General features: G+C 44.9%; 2 protein-coding genes across 5 annotated transcripts in view; one reads left to right on the top strand and one right to left on the bottom strand.

Moving 5' to 3' along the window:
• The window catches only part of LOC110485665 (uncharacterized), a 30,837-nt gene extending 20,022 nt beyond the window's left edge, over window positions 1–10,815 (bottom strand). The window contains exon 1 of one of the 3 annotated variants that reach the window (XR_016487678.1): window positions 10,232–10,714. The gene's annotated coding sequence lies outside the window, so the exon portion shown is untranslated. Of the gene's footprint in view, window positions 1–10,231 lie in introns of all 3 variants that reach the window. The other 2 variants (XM_090204470.1, XM_090204469.1) reach the window with 2 other exon arrangements.
• Window positions 10,816–13,636: 2,821 nt separating this feature from the next.
• LOC118938212 (phospholipid phosphatase-related protein type 2) overlaps window positions 13,637–22,553 on the top strand; it is a 52,518-nt gene continuing 43,601 nt past the window's right edge. For both annotated transcript variants that reach the window (XM_090204467.1, XM_090204468.1), the window contains exons 1-2: window positions 13,637–14,392; window positions 18,369–18,485. In XM_090204467.1, coding sequence (XP_090060593.1) covers window positions 18,414–18,485 — 72 coding nt within the window. In that variant the 5' untranslated portion in view covers window positions 13,637–14,392; window positions 18,369–18,413. The remainder of the gene's footprint in view (window positions 14,393–18,368; window positions 18,486–22,553) is intronic.

Genomic DNA, 22,553 nt, shown 5'->3' with positions numbered 1-22,553 from the left:
GCAATAGCAGCCCAGTGTCAACAGTGAACAGACTGGGAGTGTGGCAGGGATCACCAAAGAAAACTACAGATCACTATTCTTAGTCATTTATCAAGTTACTCCACATAACAAATGTCTGGTGGATTCAATGACTTCTTACACACACACACACACAATGATGCAATACTGAAATAATCATCTGCAACGGTGCTTGGCGTGCACAGTAATGTCATTATACAGTACATGACAAATAACATGTAGGTTTGTGTGGGATGTTTCCTCCTCTTCACAGTGTTGGGCTATAAGGAGTCTCAGCCCAGGGTGCATCAATGCCCCCTCTGTCAGGTGCTCCTTTGAGTACCGCACACACACACACAATAATGTCTCTGTTTGTCCAGGGGCCGGGCTTCTCCTCCTCCACCGCGCTCTCTGCAATATCCTCCACTGGTGCAGTGGAAACTAAGGTACAACACACACACACACCATCCCTTCGCTCACTGCCTACCTGATCCCTCAACCCTGGAGGCAGCTCTCTAAGCCTGGCCTACTGAACACTTCTCTCAGGGGAATTACTATCTGAGCTACACTGGTTGCGTCCCAATGGCAACCCATTGCCTACATAGTGCACTACTTTTGACCAGAGCTCTATGGGTCTGGGTCAAAAGTAGTGTACTACGTAGGGAATAGGGTGCCATTGGGACACATCCAGTGAATTGAGGGGAGTTAAAAGGATAAAGTACCAGACAAAAAAAAAGTGTAACTTTTGCCATTGATCAGGCAGAGAGCTGAGGGTTCTATGTAGTTGGAGAGTAAGCCATGCTGACTGTCTAAGACTAAGCCATGAGAGAGAGAACAAGAGATGAGAGGACAACAGCATTCTACTGAGACGGAGCAGGACACGACATGCTGTTGAAACACTGATATGTCTGTGATTGTGTGTGTGTGTGGCTTATTGGAGTTATTCATAAGCCCTCATATGTCAGGCTCTATATCTTCAGGAAATGTGGGAGTGTGTGTATATATAGAGGTGAGAGAGGGGTGAAAGGTCAGCATGTAGGTCTCGTATCTAGAACCACTGTTTAAACACAACCTGACAGGTAACACAAATCCCACCACACACACGCGAGGTGAAGCACCAGTTGATTGACATAACCAGGAGAGGGGGAGGAGTCAGATAGAGGAGGAGTCGGAGAGACAGAACTGCTGGGTACATTATTATTTATTTATTTTAAAGGTTCTTACACGTTTGCTTTGGCAAAATGTTTGACTTTGTAAGTTGCTACACTTTCCATATCAATAAACCTTGTTTCTTGAATTTAATTGAAAGTGTCAGAGAGAAACAGAGTGAGCAAGGGAGAGAGAGAGAGAGCGATCGAGCGCGAGAGAGAATAAGATCAAGAGACTAACAGGGGCCCAGGTTGAGACACCTGTTCTGACAAGACACCCCGGGCTGCCTCACAGCACAAACATGTCACACACACACACCATTTCCAATTGTCGCCAGAGACGTTCAGATGTTTCAGAGAACTGACATCCCTACTTATTATCCCCTTTGTCATCACTGACTCCATTAGTTAAAGCACAAAATGACATGCCAAACCAGCTCGTTGAATATACACAGGGCCACGTGTATTCTCACACACACACAGGCGCAAAATACAAACAAGCCTAATACAAACAAGCCTAACACACCTAAACCTAGCTGCTCACACAGACAATAGGACATGATATTGTATGGTTCTGTCATTTGACCTACTTTTGATCTAACTATTTAGGGCTGTTCTGTAATGAGAATACTGAGTCACCTCCGCCTAACATTGTCTGGGTGCAGCAGCAGTCTCATCCCAGCTCTGAGAGGTGTGACATGTAATGGCTTGCTTCAGTGCTTTCCCCTGTTTTGTCTCTCTGTGTGTGTGTGTGTAAAGGATTATAGCGTGTGTGTGTGTGTGCCTGCATGTATGCATATCTGTGTAACTCTGAAACAGGTTTGGAGAAAGGTATCCAGGACTGGTGTAATCTGGTCTCAGTTCATCTCCACTGTTATTATTGGGTGAAGACCAGGAGCTGTGTTTGCCTTGGGGCCTAGCAGCTAAGCTAACGTGTCTAAGCTAAGTTAACAGAGAAAGCAAATCTAAACTGAAGGACCCATTTCAGACAGGTCACAGTGACTCCTTACCCTACTTCTGATACAGAGACAAAGTCCTAGAATAGATGTGCTCCATCTGCAGGCAGACAGACAACCGCTGTAATGTTTAACGTCAACATTCCTCATTATCACCCAGGACAAACATAGTCCCAGTCCCATTCCAACGGGACAAACACAGTCCCATTCCAACGGGACAAACACAGTCCCATTCCAACGGGACAAACACAGTCCCATTCCAACGGGACAAACACAGTCCCATTCCAACGGGACAAACACAGTCCCATTCCAACGGGACAAACACAGTCCCATTCCAACGGGACAAACACAGTCCCATTCCAACGGGACAAACACAGTCCCATTCCAACCGGACAAACACAGTCCCATTCCAACAGGACAAACACAGTCCCATTCCAACCGGACAAACACAGTCCCATTCCAACCGGACAAACACAGTCCCATTCCAACCGGACAAACACAGTCCCATTCCAACAGGACAAACACAGTCCCATTCCAACAGGACAAACACAGTCCCATTCCAACAGGACAAACACAGTCCCATTCCAACAGGACAAACACAGTCCCATTCCAACAGGACAAACACAGTCCCATTCCAACAGGACAAACACAGTCCCATTCCAACAGGACAAACACAGTCCCATTCCAACAGGACAAACACAGTCCCATTCCAACAGGACAAACACAGTCCCATTCCAACCGGACAAACACAGTCCCATTCCAACCGGACAAACACAGTCCCATTCCAACCGGACAAACACAGTCCCATTCCAACCGGACAAACACAGTCCCATTCCAACCAGACAAACACAGTCCCATTCCAACCGGACAAACACAGTCCCATTCCAACCGGACAAACACAGTCCCATTCCAACCGGACAAACACGGTCCCATTCCAACCGGACAAACACAGTCCCATTCCAACCCATTGGAGGAGGAAATGAGAGACACTACATCACCCATCTTCTGTGGGATTGTTAATCAGAAAAGATGGGTGATTGGATTAATATAAGGAAATGAAGCAAACAGTGGGATTTAGAGCACGGTATCCCTTCAAAGGCCAAAGGCCATCTGGGGCTGTGATTCACCAGCAGGTTGTGATTCACTAGCATGTCTTTATGAGTCTAGCCATGTTGACAAAGCCTTGGGAATCTAAGGGGAGTACACGTTGCCTAAGCGATGTTTCTGGTATGCAGACATTCCATGGTATCCCACACTGTCACCTCCTGACCCTGGTGTACTGGTGACCCAGCTCACAGTGCTGAGGAACTAAGAGTGACCTTTGACCTCCGTTTATGTCAAATCACCCACCTGGTCTGAGTGGAACCGTTTAAATCTGAGTTACCATGTTATGAACTGTCAAGTAGGCTACCCAACTGACCTAAGCAAACTCCTCAGGGTGGTGGGCGTGGCCTAAGCAAACATCTCGGGGGTGGTGGGTGTGGTCTAAGCAACCTGAAGCAAACAGATACCATATATTAGACCAATGTCTGACGTCAGGTTGCACCCCCAGACATCCATGGCAGTTGCATTGGTATTTCACACTGCTTGCACAGATTAAGCGTGCCCGGCCACGGGAGCACATATCTAACAAACAGTAGCTGATCATGCAAATAGTATTCAAAGGAGACTCCAAAATAAGAGTCCTTATCACGATGAGCAAACTATCAGCTAATGTTGTACAATGTAGTGAATGATTCTATTGTAGACAAGAGACCATACCAACGAAACTGACTCAAAGCCAAAAAGGAGGCTTAGGTTAGTCCACACCCATAGGACAAGTCAGCCCTTTCACACCATGGCAACCTCTTGGCGTCATGACAACCTGCGGGCAGCTGAAATGCCCATTGATCAAAAACCTCATTCACAAACCAGGCTCCTCTACCTTAGAGCAGTGTGCTTACTCAGTCGCTCTCTCACACACACACACACACACACACACTGCAGTAAAAATCAGTCTCAACGGCTACTATCATTGTTAGATAGCAAAGACAGTTAAGGTTAGATAAACATTGTGACGACCTTAAAATAGCCTCTCGTCCCGGTCATAAATTAGGTGCCTGGAATAGCTTCCTTAACTAGGGTCTCAGGTAAAACTACTACTACTGGGCAATTCCACGATAAAATGTGCAAAGTTTGGTAACAGAATTACAGTTTGTACCACACAAACCATACTTCTGTTACCAAAATTTGATTTGGCACTATTCAAGACAATGTGTTTTTGTATTTATTTCTGTGGAAATTGTTAAAAGTAGTCCTTGTAAATAGAGCTGTATGATTTCTCTAACTTTGAAATCATTGGTTTTTGTTTGGCATACATTTTAAAGTGAAAAACCTGAGTCAGCGTAATTCGGGTATCTTGGACTTGCCCTACCACTTCCACACACACCAGTTTCATGGGTTGCTCGCTATGATGAAGGGCTAGGTAATTACTAAGAGCTAAACAGCTGACTTTATCATGTCAGAATAGGCCCTATTTCCTTGTTTATACTATCACCCCCAGACCATTACCTCGACATCAATAATACATGATTTAAAGTGTCACATAATTGTCTTGGTGTTTTATGTGGTCTGTAGTGATGCCTTGCATGGAGGAGGGGTTTGTACTGTGGGGATAGGAGAAAGATAACTTTTTTTTCGGATCACTGTCGGATGATTCTAGACCGTGGAGACACACAAAATGTAAACTGTACCTTTTCCAGGTCACACTACCTTCCCGGACAAAGTCAAGACACTGACAAACAAAGATTCCCACTTACACATACCACAAACACCTTGGGAGCCTCTAAGATCAGGTACAAAAGACTGACATCACACAGACTGATGAGACAGATCACTGGAGTTATGTACTATAGTGTAGAGAGCATGGGATCTCTGCTACAGTACTTCTAATGGTAATAATTAGTCAGTGTCATGTACAGGAACTGTTATGTTGTGCAAGTGAGCAGAACTGAACCGGCGAGAAGGAATGAAAGAGAGAAACAGACAACGATAGAGGAATTGGAAGAAACAGACAACGATAGAGGAATCGGAAGAAACAGACAACGATAGAGGAATTGAAAGAGAGAAAGAGACAGTAAAATAGAAACAAAGAGGTAGAGAAAGAGGCATATATAGAAACAGAAAGAGAGAAAGACATTTAAAGAGGGGAACATTGTATTAGAGAGAAACGGAGAGAAAGAGGGGTAGCGTAGTCACTGCAGGGCAGTGTGTGAGGCATTGAGGAATTTCCCTCCAGCAGACTAGTCATCCATCACCCAGGGAAGAGAGAGATCTCATCACTCCATCTCTCCCTTCACCATGATTTATCTCTCTGTTTTTATCTCCCTCGGTCTTGCCAGCGTGACACTCGCTCTCTTCAGCAGGATAGCAGAGAAAAATCCAACTGATGTGGTTACGCTTACTTCACAGTTTCATCTTTCTTTTGCACCCCTCCTCTCTCCCCCAACAATCTCACACACACCTCTCTCCCCCAACAATCTCACACACACATACATACATACATACATACATACATACATACATACATACATACATACATACACACAGTATACATACAGTATCTACACTGCTCAAAAAAATAAAGGGAACACTAAAATAACACATCCTAGATCTGAATGAATGAAATATTCTTATTAAATACTTTTTTCTTTACATAGTTGAATGTGCTGACAACAATCACACAAATTATCAATGGGAAATCAAATTTATCAACCCATGGAGGTCTGGATTTGGAGTCACACTCAAAATTAAAGTGGAAAACCACACTACAGGCTGATCCAACTTTGATGTAATGTCCTTAAAACAAGTCAAAATGAGGCTCATTAGTGTGTGTGGCCTCCACGTGCCTGTATGACCTCCCTACAACGCCTGGGCATGCTCCTGATGAGGTGGCGGATGGTCTCCTGAGGGATCTCCTCCCAGACAATGCCACAGATGTCCCAAGTTTTGAGGAAGTGTACAATTGTCATGCTGACTGCAGGAAAGTCCCCCAGAGCTGTTGTCAGATAAATTAACAGAAAATTATCAACCATAAACTGCCTCCGTTGTTTTAGAGAATTTGGCAGTACGTCCAACCAGCCTCAGAACACCAGACCACGTGTATGGCGTTGTGTGGGCACAGGTGCACCCCAGCACAAGGTGCCATTCACGTGGTACATACACGACGCCATACACGTGGTCTGCGGTTGTGAGGCTGGTTGGACGTACTGCCAAATTCTCTAAAACAACGTTGGAGGCAGTTTATGGTAGAGAAATTAACAGAAAATTCTGACAACAGCTCTGAGGGACTTTCCTGCAGTCAGCAGGACAATTGTACACTTCCTCAAAACTTGGGACATCTGTGGCATTGTGTTGTGTGACAACTGCACAATTTAGTGGCCTTTTATTGTCCCCCAGCACAAGGTGTAATGATCATGCTGTTTAATCAGCTTCTTCATATGCCACACCTGTCAGGTGGATGGATTATCTTGGCAAAGGAGAAATGCTCATTAACAGGGATGGAGAAAAAAATTTGCACAAAATGTGAGAAATAATATTTTTGTGCGTATTGAACATTTCTGAAACTTTTATTTCAGCTTATGAAACATGGGACCAACACTTTAGATGTTGAATTTGCATGCACACCCACACACACACACACACTCAGTGGACAGTTTATTAGGTACACACATCTAGTACCGTGTCGGACCCACTCCAGAACAGATTATTCTTCCAGGCATGGAAATGTTACTTAATTGGTATCAAAGGATCTAACGTGTGCCAGGAACACCTTCCCCACACCATTACACTACCGCTACCACCTGTACCTCTGACACCAGTCAGGGTGGGGCCATGGACTCATGCTGCTTATGCCAAATCCTGACTGCCATCAGCATGACGCATCAGAAACCAGGATTCGTCAGATCAGGAATTGTTTTTCAACTCAGTTGTCCATTGTTGATGATCGTGTGCCCACTGGAGCCACTTTGTCTTGTTTTTAGCTAATAGGAGTGGAACCCGGTGTGTGTCATCTGCTGCAATAGTCAAATCCGTGACAAGCACTGACGAGTTCCGAGATGCCGTTCTGCTCCGTTATTTGCCCGTTTGTGGCCCGTCTGTTAGCTTACACGATTCTTACCATTCTCATTCGACCTCTCATCAATGACCTGTTTTCGCCCACAGGACTGCCGTTGAATGAATGTTTTTTTCACACCATTCTCTGTAAACCCTAGACACTGCTATGTGTGAAAATCCCAGGAGGCTGGAACTGGTGCACTGGCACCAGCAATCATACCACACTCAGTCGCTTAAGTGACTTGTTTTGCCCATTTTAACGTTCAATTCGGAAAGTAACTGAATGCCTCGATGACCGTCTGCCTGCTTATATAACGAGCCATGGCCACGTGACTCAGTAGTTGTAGGAGCGAACCAATTTCATGAACGTGGTGGTGTGCCTAATAATATATAAAACAAATATGTAAATAACTTACTTAATCTAATAGTGCACTGCGTTACATTTTACACAAACCAACCACACACACAGGCATCAGAGAGAAAGACTTCAGTCAAAGGCGAACACAGATGGTTTAAAGCAGAACGACCAGTTCGATGTCTCTGAACCCTGTCTGGTTTAGGTTCACTCAGCCTGGTCTCATAGACTAGACGCAACATAGTAAATGTAAATCTGAGACACCTCAAATTAGTATGATATGTTACGTTTGGTATGGCTACATAAGACAGATGGTTACTCAAGGTAAAAATTAAGAGAGGGTCTATAACGTGAACGTCTAGCAACCCAAACGGTGAGTGTTTGAATCTCATCACGGACAACTTTAGCATTTTAGAAACTTTTTACCTACTTACTACTGTTTAGCCTTAAACCCTAACCCCTAGCCTATCTAACGTTAGCCAGGTAGCTAACATTAGCCACAACAAATTGGAATTATTAACATATATGTTTAGCAAATTCGTAACATATTTTATTTATTTGTATTTCATTTCACCTTTATTTAACCAGGTAGGCCAGTTGAGAACAAGTTAATTTACAACTGCAAACTGGCCAACTGGCCAAGAAAGCAAAGCAGTGCAACAAAAACATCACAGAGTTACACATCAACAAACGTACAATCAATAACACAATAGAAAAATCAATGTACAGTGTGTGCAAATGTAGAAGAGTAGGGAGGTAGGCAATAAATAGGCCATGGAAGTGAAATAATTACAATTTAGCATTAACACTGGAGTGATAGATGTGCAGATGATGATGTGCAAGTATAGATACTGGGGTGCAAAAGAGCAAGAGGATAAGTAACAATATGGGGATGAGGTAGTTGGGTGTGCCATTTACAGATTGGCTATGTACAGGTACAGTGATCGGTAAGCTGCTCTGACAGCTGATGCTTAAAGTTGGAGAGGGAGATATAAGACTCCAGCTTCAGTGAGTCATTGGCAGCAGAAAACTGGAAGGAAAGGCGGCCAAAGTAAGTGTTGGCTTTGGGGATGACCAGTGAAATATACCTGCTGGAGCGCGTACTACTGTTGCTATGCTGACCAGTGAGCTGAAAAATGGCGGGGCTTTACCTAGCAAAGACTTATAGATGATGACATTAAACATATACACCATACGAAACATCTGAATAAGTGAAGTATTTCAAATTTACATCCAAAATAATACAAAATGCTCTGAGACCAGGCAGGTTCACTAGATACCAAACGGAAGAAAAACGGATGAAACAGGGAGTAACTACCTGAATTTGTCCATTAAGAAACATTTGTTTTTCGATTTTCTGTTGCAAAACAGAAAGCTACAATGTGCAGTAATGAATATGCCCCTGGTTATAGGGACTTAAAGAGTGAACTGAACACCATACTACTTCCTAGAAACAAAATGAATCAGGGGTTCAATTATGTTCACGACACCCTCGGGCTAGCACACACAGTTAGGGCCTAGGGGGTTCAGCGAAGGAAGACTTTAAAGAGTACGTCCCTCGAGACCTGTTGGGAGTCTCCCCTGTAACCTGGGATCCCTCCCCCCACATGCATATGTCTCTGTTTGCTAGCTAAGCAGATCTATGTGCTGTTGGTTTTAGATGACTCAGGTTAAAGCCCCTGGCTTCTTCTCTCAGAATGAGACCAGGCTTGGTCTACATAATGATGTCACCTCAGCAGTTTACAATGCAGCAGAGTGAATGAGCAACTCTGTGCATTGAACATCACATAGGCAAGAAGATATGGACATTACACACAGTCCATGTGTCTCAGCACATTAGTAGGAACATACCGTATGTGTTCACATATTACGCAAGTCAGTTCCTACATCTAACGGTCCCTTGCATTTACGCAGGACACATAATCAGTGTGAGCCAAGGGATTCTGTTGGATGGGTAATAGTTTAGCATGTCGGCTATGTTGTTGTGTGTACAATATTGGTGGTGTGTGTAGGTGGTGCAACAGCAGCTAGGCACCATGCTCTATTAGTCTCCGCGATAGAAAGCTGGCCCAATTTGTTCCGTCATCCCAGAACGCATTCATTAACTAGGTTATAATGAGCTACATTTACCCGTCCCTTTGAGGTATATTATATCCTCTGTATTTAAATACTCCATTCAAGTGTATCATGATTTCTGAATGTACCCTCTAGAAATGTGGGAGATCTGTGAAATAACTCGAATTGATATGGAAAAGCTCGACATCATTTTGGCAACATTATATAACCTTTCCTTCCAAATGTGTTTTTTCTTCCCTATGAGGCCTCTTTGTGACTATCCACACTCACTGTCAAGTTCATTTCTAAGCTGATGAATGAATATATCAACAAATAAGATGGGACCAAATGTAACTATGATTCTATAATTATTCGGTGAATCTGTGGCTTAATGGTTTACAGAGGTCATGCACGTTGCAAATCATCCGCTTGCAGCCAGGCCTGTCGTTGCGCGCGCACACGGATCACATTTGTAGCACGAGTTGGCACGAGTTCAAAAGGTGTCAACCCAAGGACGTTTACTAACTTTCTGCAGTCAGGAAAACTGTCAAATTCAGTAGAAAACAAAAGCAAAGTCACTTTGAAATCGAAAGGTGTTGCCTAATAATATTATTGCAGACACTTACCTGTTTGTTCCAACGTGGCCACTCGGCGTTGTCGGTGGTTAGAAATTAAATATTTAAAAACGAAAGCAAGAAAAACACTGACGTGGTTTAACAAGAGTTTTGCAATAAAGAAATATAACGCAGGTGAAAGCCTCCTGTCGCTCCTCTACTTAGGAATTGTTTTTAAAAAAAGGCAGGAAATCCACCTATGAAAAACAAACACCTGAGCGTTTTATCCGCTTGTGAAACGCCAAACGTCACATCAGTGCAGCAGACACACGATAACGTGAAACTTAAAACGTCTATTAGGTTTTTAAAATAGACATGGGAGTACAGCAAAATCCCTTTCAGAGAAATATGTTTGTCACTCCCTGCCTCCCAAACCGAGTCGGTGCGTGTCCAAAATGCACGGGAGCTCAGAAGCAACGTTCTGTTACAGTTACCTGACTCATGTTCCGTGTTGTGCTGTGCTGGGTGGCCAACCCTCTTTTCAGAGAGCAGCACAGGGATAGTTGCGTGTTGTTCGTATGTACCAACTGTAGGTAGTGATAAGTGGACTTTCCATTCCACAGGAGCAACCATAGACATTGAAACCAGGGCGCAACAGGTAACACAACTGACAATAGTTTATTATGTGACGTGAAATGGAGAATGGGCAATGTGAACATCACAAAAGTTATCGACAAACAAAGAGTAATAGCATCTAGAAGGGAGCAGTAGTAGCCTGATCCATCCCGGTATCCTCCTATGTTCTCATTCTACAAGCGTGATATTGGAATATAGGCTAAATGCACCCAGAGCAACAGTGGCATTACTATTTTAACGTCTGGAGATGTGGGCAATATTCTCGTTCCCGTAAATTACAGATTACTTATATATATTTCATTGCTCCATATTCCGATCTGAATAATTATGTCCAAACTAACTCCCAAGCTATTTAAACATAATATCCTTGACTGTAATCCATCAAATGGACTCTCACAAACACACACATGGGCACAATAACACGTACCCTGAATCGCCCTAGTTTTGATTCTTGAATAAAAAGGAAACCGTAGGAGTTCTTCACATTGAGAGCCAAACACTGTATTAGTCATGTCCCTTCCAACAATGTGTGTGCGCACGTACGCGCATTGCATGTGTGCCTGCATACATGCCCCCACGTGTGCGTGCACAAAGCAAGAGAGTGTATGTTAGTCGTTGTCTCATGCTCTACTTTCGTCTCTACAGTGTACCTGTCTATTGAGGTTGCTACTGTCCCTGATTTGCCCTTGTATTCCACTTTTACTCCTTTGACTCGTATTAAAACTACATTCATATGCATGACTTTGACTCTTATTAAAACTACATTCATATGCATGACTTTGACTCTTATTAAAACTATGTTAATATGCATGACTTGGCATCTGTGCTTGAGCTCACACATTATCATAATGGCTCTCAGACAGGTAAAAAATGATGCATAATAATATCTTACATCACATGATTGAAAAACGCATATCTGCAAAGTAGTGAGAAAGTATTTAATGTTATTTGTCCTTTGAGAGTGGCCCGTTAGAGACTGCAGTAAAGATATGAATAACTACTGTTACTCTCTTGGCCAGGTGGTGTATTGTTGAAACCTCTTCCTTTAGACCTCATTAAAATCGTCTGGGGTTGATGCAGTACAGTCCCAGCCAATGTCCCTCTCCCCCATACTGCGTGTGGGTGTACGTGTGTACATGTGTGCGTGCCTCAATGAATGTCACTCCTTATCATGGGAATGGGATGCTGTGTTTCCATGGGAACTACACACACAAAAAAATCTTGATGCTTTTAACAGTCAGTCACAAGGAAACTAACTCTCTCCCTTTGCCAGGTCTATGCACTGGACATATTGTATTGAAGGCGTGTTTACATGATATATCCTATCCACCCTCTCCAACAGGCTTATTGAAATGCAGGCCTCAAGTTGTCATCCTTCCCCTCCAATCAGGGACTGATTCAGACCCGGGGGACACCGGGTGAGTGACTCTTTGGACCAATCAGTGACATTACCAATCAATTAACTACCAGGGAAAATGATAACCAGCCCCACCACAGACCTGAAGGCCTTGCTGTAGCTATGTGGAATATTCAATAGTTGTTCATTATGGTAAACTAGTACAGTATGTACAGAACTGTTTGTGGAGTAACAGGCACATCCAGCAGCATGATGCAAGTCATACCACATCCAGGCTGGAGCAGCAGCCCCCAACATGCATGAATACACAGCCCACGTACAGTACATACTGCCTTGGGGAGTCATGCACACACACACACACACACACACACACACACACACACACACACACACACACACACACACACACACACACACACACACATACACATACACAGTCTTGTACAGGTAACCTTGTGGGGACACACAATTCAGTCCTGTTCAAAATCCTATTCACAATAACCTATGTTCTCACCGTAACCTTAACAAAAAAAACTTAACCCTAAACCTAACCCTAGCTCCTAACCCTAACCTAGTTCTAACCCTAACACTAATTCTAACCTTAACCCTAAACCACCTAGAAACAGCATTTGACCTCGTGGGGACCAACAAAATATCCCCAGTTGGGGATATTTTTGTTAGTTTACTATTCTTGTGGGGAAACACACACACACACACACACACACACACACACACACACACACACACAAACAAACACAAACAAACACACACACACATACACCGCCTGAGGCTGCTGGTGCCTGGCACTTGAAGGCCCATGACCCATATAGGGCCTGGTGCACAGGTGTGTGTGTGTGTGTGCGTGTGTGCGCGCGCGTGTGTGTGTGTGTCTGAAATGCCCCACTTTTCCACTTGGTGACGCATCATTAATCCCGTCATTCTGAGGCACTCACCTGAGCCCACGCGTTTATACACACACACACACACACACACACACACACACACACACACACACACACACACACACACACACACACACACACACACACACACACACAAACACACACTCGCAGCCATGGGCTTAGCTTTCCAAAGGTATGCTGCCTGCCCCTACAATCATAGAAAACAACTACAAACCATCTACAACCTTAAAGGGTTCTTCGGCTGTCCTCATTGGTGAACCCTTTGTAAAACCCCTTTTGGTTCCTGGTAAAAACACTTTTGGTTCCAAGAAGAACCCCTTTGGGTTCTATGTAGAACCCTTTCCACGTTGGGCTCTACATGGAACCCAAAAGGGTTGTACCTAGAACCAAAAAGGGTTCTCCTATGTGGACAGCTGAATAACCCTTTTCTCTAAGAGTGTAGACTAGCCTATCATTCAGCTGTTATTCCTATACCGCTGACACACATACACACACTATCTCTCTCTCTCTCTCTCTCTCTCACACTCATTCTCTCCCTCTCCCTCTCCCTCTCTCTCTCTCACACTCATTCTCTCCCTCTCCCTCTCTCTCTCTCTCTCTCTCACTCATTCTCTCACACTCATTCTCTCCCTCTCCCTCTCCCTCTCTCTCTCTCTCACTCATTCTCTCCCTCTCCCTCTCTACTCCGCTGCCTGCGTTCTCTCTTCTCCCGCGGTCTCATGCTCTCATTCCTTCGTCTTCCGACTCTTTCACTCTCACTCTCCCTCACTCTCTCTCATCTCCTCTCTCTTCTCCACTCTCTTGCCTTCGCTCACTCTAATTGTCTCTCTCACTCCTCGCATCCTCCACTCTCTCTCTCTCCCAGCCTCTCTAGTTCTTTCTCTCTCTATTGAACCCCTCAAGCCGTACGGATTCATTAATTAGCTTTGTCCGTCCATGGAAGATTAGCAAAGTAGCGTAGCGACTGCATGTTGCCCAGTGCATATAGATAGACTGTGTTGCTTGTGCTTTACTGTGAATCTATACACACACACACATTAACACACACTCTAGCAGACAAACACACTATCTCTCTCTCTCTCTCTCTTTCATTCTGTCTCTGTAGCGTTGGCTTACTAGAGAAAGCAGCAGTGAAAGTGCAGGCGGTCTACTTTGACTGAAGACTCGGAGCAGATAAAACAAACACAGACAGAAGACAGCAGGATGGGAGCCTTCAGCGAGTTGTAAAATACTCCACTTCTTCTCTGTCAAAGGCAGAGGCTGTGGCTACTGTCTAGCAACACTTCATCACCACTACTTCTCTGCACAGAATCTGTGGTAAGACCAGATTTTATTCATGGCATTATTTTTCTTTGATAAAAGACAGTATTATTAGAAGTGTGTTTTTGCCACACACATTATACTGTAGACGCTGTTATAGTGTGTGTGTGTGTGTGTGTGTGTGTCTGTGTGTGTGTGTGTGTGTGTGTGTGTGTGTGTGTGTGTGTGTGTGTGTGAGAGAGAGAGAGAGAGAAAGCCATAGATAGGATGATGAGTGCAGTAGCAGAGACATCTCAGTCTCCGTCTTTCCTGACCCACATTGATGAACCTGTAGTGCTACATGCAGAGCTGTATTAATGTCTTACTCCCCTTGCGCCACACACACACACACACACACACACACACACACACACACACACGCACACACACACATCTGCTGGATTGTCAGGGAGAAAGAGTAGCGTATCAGTCGTGTGTGTGGGTGAGTGTGTGTAATTGTGTGGGACTGTGTGTCGCTGTATGTGGGATTGTGTGTAGCTGTTGGTAGGTAGTGAGAGAGGAGGTGTGTGGTAGTGTGTGAGGCAGGGTTTTGGGGTGTCATGACAATACTGCAGTGGTATGAGATGGAACACAGATGATGACAGAGACACAGAGAGATTATGTATTGAGAGAGAGAGCGAGACAGAGAGAGATGAAGAGAAAAAAGGAGGGATGACTGAGCTGGGTGAAGAGAGAGAAAGAGAGATGGACGGAGTGGGGTGAAGAGAGCGACGGAGAGATGGACTGAGTGGGGTGAAGAGAGTGAAGGAGAGATGGACTGAGTGGGGTGAAGAGAGAGAAGGAGAGGTGGACCGAGTCGGGCGAAGAGAGAGAACGAGAGATGGACTGAGTGGGGTGAAGAGAGTGAAGGAGAGATGGACTGAGTGGGGTGAAGAGAGAGAAGGAGAGGTGGACTGAGTGGGGTGAAGAGAGAGAAGGAGAGGTGGACTGAGTGGGGTGAAGAGAGAGAAGGAGAGGTGGACCGAGTCGGGCGAAGAGAGAGAACGAGAGATGGACTGAGTGGGGTGAAGAGAGTGAAGGAGAGATGGACTGAGTGGGGTGAAGAGAGAGAAGGAGAGATGGACTGAGTGGGGTGAAGAGAGAGAGAGAGATGGACTGAGTGGGGTGAAGAGAGAGAAGGAGAGATGGACGGAGTGGGGTGAAGAGAGAGAAGGAGAGAAGGACTGAGTGGGGTGAAGAGAGAGAAGGAGAGATGGGCTGAGTGGGGTGAGGAGAGAGAAGGAGAGATGGGCTGAGTGGGGTGAGGAGAGAGAAGGAGAGTATCTGGAGCATCCGCATTTGTGGGTTCGATTACAGGCTCAAAATGGCCAGAAACAAATAACTTTCTTCTGAGACTCATCAGTCTCTTCTTGTTCTGAGAAATGAAGGCTATTCAATGCGAGAAATTGCCAAGAAACTGAAGATCTCGTACAACGCTGTATACTACTCCCTTCACAGAACAGCGCAAACTGGCTCTAACCAGACTAGAAAGAGGAGTGTGAGGCCCCGGTGCACAACTGAGCAAGAGGACAAGTACATTAGAGTGTCTAGTATGAGAAATCGATGCCTCACAAGTCCTCAACTGGCATCTTCATTAAATAGTACCCGCAAAACACCAGTCTCAACATCAACAGTGAAGAGGTGACTCCGGGATGCTGTCCTAGGCAGAGTTGCAAAGAAAAAGCCATATCTCAGATTGGCCAATAAAAATAAAATATTAAGATGGGCAAAAGGACACAGAGACTGGACAGAGGAACTCTGCCTAGAAGGCCAGCATCCCGGAGTCGCCTCTTCACTGACATTGAGACTGGTGTTTTGTGGGTACTATTTAATGAAGCTGACAGTTGAGGACTTGTGAGGCGTCTGTTTCTCAAACTAGACACGCTAATGTACTTGTCCTCTTGCTCAGCTGTGCACCGGGGCCTCCCACTCCTCTTTCTATTCTGGTTAGCGGTAGTGCGCTGTTCTGTGAAGGGAGTAGTACACAGCGTTGTACGAGATCTTCAGTATCTTGGCAATTTCTTGCATGGAATAGCCTTAATTTCTCAGAATAAGAATAGACTGACGAGTTTCAGAAGAACGTTCATTGTTTCTGGCCATTTTGAGCCTGTAATCGAACCCACAAATGCTGATGCTCCAGATACTCATCTAGTCTAAAGAAGGCCAGTTTTATTGCTTCTTTAATGAGAACAATAGTTTTCAGCTGTGCTAACATAATTGCAAAAGGGTTTTATAATGATCAATTAGCTTTTTAAAATGATCAACTTGGATTAGCTAACACAACGTGCCATTGGAACACAAGTGTGATAATTGCTGATAATGGGCCTCTGTACGCCTATGTAGATATTCCATTAAAATCTGTTGTTTCCAGCTACAGTAGTCATTTACAACATTAACAATGTCTACACTGTATTTCAGATCAATTTGATGTTATTTTAATTTCTAAGTGACCCCACATTTTTTGAACGGTAGTGTATCTCAATTCAGGATTCTGTTCAGAAAGGCATGAGATCAGGGCCGCGTCCCCAATGGCACCCCGTTCCCTAAGTAGTGCACTATGTAGGGAATAGGGTGCCATTTGGGACATAGGCGAGGAAAGGGTGACCCGAAGGAGGCTTTCTAAGAAGAGTATACAGAAGGGACTAAGGGCTGTCAATCAAACCTTGGGACTGCTTTTCAAGTAAAGAAATGCATTATTCTCGCTCTGTATCGGAATTCATATTTGGGGTTTATGCACTACCCAGAATAATATTGACTGTGTGAATCAAACACTTCAACTGCAAATCAACTCAGACAGGCTTTTTTTGCTGCTACGTGGTGAGAAATGTACTGTTGACTTTGATGGAACAGTATCCATAGTCCTTGGAGCCTACAGTTCTTTCCCCATGCGGGTATCTGCTTGTGGGTAGGTGGAAGGAAGCCTTCTTATCTTATGCCACTTTCTTTGCCAAATGCCTTTCTTTAATATATGTTCTCTTATCTTTTGCTGTCCTGTGGGGGGAATCCCTGAGTTGACTTCAATTTGGGATTGTTGTTGTTCAATGTTTTCTCTTCACTCTTTCAATCATCTTTTTTTAACCTTCTCTCCCTGTCGCTCTTATGTATATCCTATTTCCATGCTGTGTTTGACTGACTGTGTCTGAAAACTGTATCTGACTGACTGTGTCTGACTGACTGTGTCTGACTGACCGTATCTGACTGGCTGTGTCTGACTGACTGTATCTGACTGACTGTGTCTGACTGACTGTGTCTGACTGACTGTATCTGACTGACTGTGTCTGACTGACTGTATCTGACTGACTGTGTCTGACTGACTGTGTCTGACTGACTGTGTCTGACTGACCGTATCTGACTGACTGTGTCTGAAAACTGCATCTGACTGTGTTTGACTGACTGTGTCTGACTGACTGGCTGTGTCTGAAAACTGTATGACTGACTGACTGTGTCTGACTGACTGTGTCTGAAAACTGTATCTGACTGACTGTGTCTGACTGACTGACTGTGTCTGAAAACTGTATCTGACTGACTGTGTCTGAAAACTGTATCTGACTGACTGTGTCTGACTGACTGTCTGAAAACTGTATCTGACTGTGTTTGACTGACTGTGTCTGACTGACTGGCTGTGTCTGAAAACTGTATGACTGACTGACTGTGTCTGACTGACTGTGTCTGAAAACTGTATCTGACTGACTGTGTCTGACTGACTGACTGTGTCTGAAAACTGTATCTGACTGACTGTGTCTGAAAACTGTATCTGACTGACTGTGTCTGACTGACTGTATATGAAAACTGTATCTGACTGACTGTCCCTGCGTCCCAAATGGAACCATATTTCGTGTGTGTGTGTGTGTCCGTGTGCGTGTGCTTGTGTGTGTGTGTGTGATAAAAACAATTTTTTTAAATAACTCAAAATGGTTCCGTAATGGACTGAACTGGAGCAATTTGGCACAGCAATACTTTTCTGGTGCTGTTGCTAAAGGTTATTATTCTACAGGTGCATCAGTCCAGCTAACAGAAGAGGAACTGGGAAGAAGGAACAATGAGGAATATAGGGGACAGAGACCTACAGAAGACCAGCACCTACATCGTACCCTGCTTCCTGTTAGTGGAGGTGAGTGGGCAGCATAGTGACCAATCATTTGTATGATATGGTGAAAGAAAAAGGATACATTCCAATATTTCAATCACCCTTTCTCTTGTCCCCTTTCAACACACAATAAATCCAATCCTATATATTGGAACATGGCTTCAGTGCAGAGACCTCTTTGTTCATTGCTCTGTCTGTACTTCCTCCTCTCCTCTCCTCTGCTCCTCTCCCTCCTCTCCCTCTGCTCCTCTCATCCCCCCTCTCCACTCCCTTCTTCTCCTCTCCTCCTCTCCCTCCTCTCCTCTCCTCCGCTCCTCTCCTCTCCTCTCTTCTCCTCTCCTCTCCTCTCCTCTCCTCTCCTCTCCTCTCCTCTCCTCTCCTCTCCTCTCCTCTCCTCTCCTCTCCTCTCCCTCCTCTCCTCCTCCTCTCCCTCCTCTCCTCTCCTCCTCTCCTCTCCCTCCTCTCCCTCTGCTCCTCTCATCCCCCCTCTTCTCTCCCTTCTTCTCTTCTCCTTTCCTCTCCTCTCCACTGATCCCCCTCTCCCTCCTCTCCTCACATCCCCCCTCTTCCTCCTCTCCTCCTCTCCCTCCTTTCCTTTCCTCTCTTCTCATCCCCCCTCTCCATCCTCCGTTCCCCTCCCTCCTCTTATCCCCCCTCTCCTCTCCCTTCTTCTTCTCCTCGCCTCTCCTCCCTCCTCTACCCCCTCTCGTTCTCAGGTCCCTCTGTATTCTATAAACCCTCACATGCATTTCCTAATTAAACGGCCTAATTAACACAAGGAAATGCAATTAGCCCGCTCAGCCGCTAGCACTCTACGCTATTGCTAATACTGTGCCCACTGCCCATAGAGCCTGCAACAAGGGCTAGCGTAGTGGGTTAGCAGAGTTAGCAGTTTTATCATTATCATGAGGTAAGAGGGGGATTTTTGCCATTAGCTTTACAGTATATCTAACACGTTACTGAGACCGTGCACCAGCTGTGCACGCGGAGCCTGTGGGCAGAGCTAGCGTAGCAAGTGTATAGAGTTTTAGCATTATCATAGGGTTCTAAGTTGATTTTAGTCTTAGCTATACAGTGGACTATATATTTCATGGGGTTTTAATATCAGGGCTAACATTAGTAGCTACAGTTTAGGGTAAGAGGTTGATTTTGAGTTTAGCCACAAGACAACTGTATATATCCTGTGGGGTGTTATGACAGTTGGAGTGGACAAATGTGTTTTTGTTCAACTGCAGTGAGAGAAACTGTAGGGCTATCGAGTTAGACAGTAAGCATGGTTAACCTCTTTACAGTGTAGAATTCAGTCACTTGCTGTAACAAATTGTACATTTTCGGTGGCGCTGACTGGTAAGACGCTCCGGGAGTGCCGTCACATGTGCAAGCAAAGCAGAGGTCCTGGGTTCGATCCTTGGTGTGAGCCAAATCAGGAGAACACGGTACTCGCTAAGCAAGCGGCGTGATGTCCGTCAAACCTGTGTTATGACAGTTGAATGTGTTTTTGTTCAAATCAGAGACATTGTAGGGCTAGCAGTTAGTCATGGTACCACATAGGGTTAATGGTTGGGATCGATGTAGCTATATCCCAGGGTGTCCGGAGAGTTGGAGAGTGGACTTCATAATGTGTTTTTGTACAGACGCAGACTGTCGGAGAAACAGCAGTAAACAAAAATGCAGTTTGCAGCGTATTAGCGGTTGAGTCCGAATTTGAGCTCAGCCACTAGACATGCAGGCTATGTTCCCGAATGGCACCCTATTCCCTATAGGGCCCACAGTGCTCTGGTCAAAAGTAGTGCACTATGTAGGAAATATGGCGGCATTTGGGACGCAGGGCCAGCATACCCCAATGGGGTGTCGTGAGAGCTGGAGTTTAATGTGTGTTTGTACCACTGTAGTCGGAGAAAACAGTAGTACATCTCTGGGGCATTCGCCTCCTACACACATTATACCATTCTCTACCCGACACACTCGGTCTGTGTCCCAAATGGCACCCTATTCCCTTTATAGCGCACTACTTTTGACCTTTGGCCTCCTTTAGCCCTCCTTTCTTCAACCATACTTCTCCACTCCTACAACCAAGCCATCCAGCTATTTTTACACTCCTCCAAAACACTCGTCCCTCTCTCCAACACTCCTCCAGGGTCCCCTCTCCTCTCTTTCTCCATCCCTCCTCTCCTTCTTCTCTCCTCCTCTCGTCCGTCGGTGGAAGGGAGTGAGAGAGTAAACGCCTTGCTACTGTACAGCACCCCAGAGGGCATCCAGTCTTCTGTTGTTACATTAGCATCTCATTACACTCTATTCTCTAAAACAAACGGGCTGACATTCTCCTTTTTTACGCCTCTTCTCTTCATCTCTTATTCTGTCTTTCTCTCTCGCTCTCTCTGGCTTGCTTTCTCTCTCTGTCTCTCTCTCTCTCTCTCTCTCGCTCTCTCTCATTCTCTGTCTCTGTCTTTCTCTGTCTCTCTCTTTCTCTGGGCATTTTTTCGTATTTTCCAACCATTTCCATCTTTCTCTATCCTAGAACGTGAGAACATTTCTTATCAGTCCCGTTAATAAACAAGGGATTACACAGGATCTCCCCCTTCCCATCCTTTTGACTGGGATGAGAACTTCAGAATGGAAAATGGAAGCTAAGCTGCTCCATCTCTATCTCTTCTAACCTCTCCTCCTTCCAGGCAGAATAATCCTGGTGTGAAAAGACACGCACACACACACTCACACACATAGACACACTGAAATGCACATGCACATGCACGGACGCACAGACACACTCTCTCTCGTTCTTTCTCTTCTCTCCTGGTCCAGCAGTGTGTAACATGGTAGACGTAGGGGCACAAAGGGGCACAAAGTGTCTGCTCTCAAGGCTAACTGGCTCCTTCACTTCAAAGACTGAAGCGCATAAAGAGTCGTTTTGATGTACTGTAACTGATTTTGCTCCGGGCTTCAGTGGAAGAGGAAGGAAGTGGCAATTGGAAGGTCATACTATATGGAAATACAGGGGCAATCAGCAATTGGTACATACACTTTTTGTTTTCTTTTTCATTCATAATATTCCCATTGATTCTTGAAGAGTCTAACTTTTTAATGAAATACCTCATGAGTTTAGTTCAACTGTCGTACCCGACAACTGTCAAATGATTTGGCATCTTTTCTTGTAAACTACATTCATTAGTTTACTAAATTAATGGCTGATGAGAAAACTGACAAGCGTTTTGTATTCAGATCGCCCCATAGAGAACTCATCTGAGACATTCCCTATGGGCCCTGGTCAAAGGTAGCACACTCTTCTGTATAGGGAATAGGGTGCCATTTGTCCCTCCAACCAGCATTGTCGTATTTATGCTACATAGCTGCTGCATAGAAACACACAAACCACAGTCAACAGAAACGGCAGTAGGATGTTGGTTCTGTATAGATAAGAGGTGGAAACCTGTCCATGTTTCCAGTTTCCAGAATAGGCATTGGTTGCGTAAGGTTGTGTATCAAGTCCGCCTGTATGCACTCACACACACACACACACACAGACACACACACCTCATTCAAATCCATCTCTTTCTGGCTGTCAAGAAAGAGTTAGTAGCCCACTCACACTAGATGGTCTAGAGTCTCTCTCGGAGGAGTATGGGGGAGGAAAAGAGGACTTTAAGACAGTCATGAAGAAAAGGAGGAGTGGTTCTATGAATAGCACCTGCAGTGATGATCTAACGGATGCAGCCCGAAGCACTCCTTAGCTCCCACCTGTTTGTTAATATGAGAGAGATAGGGAGACGGAGAGAGAGCAGGAAGGGTTTAGGAGATGGGGGAAGAGGGGGGGGGGGGTAGTGAGAGAAGGGTGGGAGAGAGAGAAGGAGCAAGAGGGAGGGAGAGACAGAGGAGAGGCGCGAGAGAAAGAGAGATAGAGACTTCACAATACCAGAAATACACATACATTATTGCACCCATCTAACAGAAGGTATTGGTTATCACTGGTTACGTGTACTGAGTAAATGCAAGGGACTGTTAGTTGTAGGAACTGACTTGCGTAATATGTGAACACATACGGTATGTTCCTACTAATGTGCTGAGACACATGGACTGTGTGTAATGTCCATATCT

The sequence above is a fragment of the Oncorhynchus mykiss genome, chromosome 17, assembly GCF_057628025.1.
Source record: "Oncorhynchus mykiss isolate SJ-2025 chromosome 17, ASM5762802v1, whole genome shotgun sequence".
Classification (NCBI taxonomy): Eukaryota; Metazoa; Chordata; class Actinopteri; order Salmoniformes; family Salmonidae; genus Oncorhynchus; species Oncorhynchus mykiss.
The sequence above is the reverse complement of the archived record's forward strand: the minus strand, read 5'-3'. Positions and strand labels throughout refer to the sequence as shown.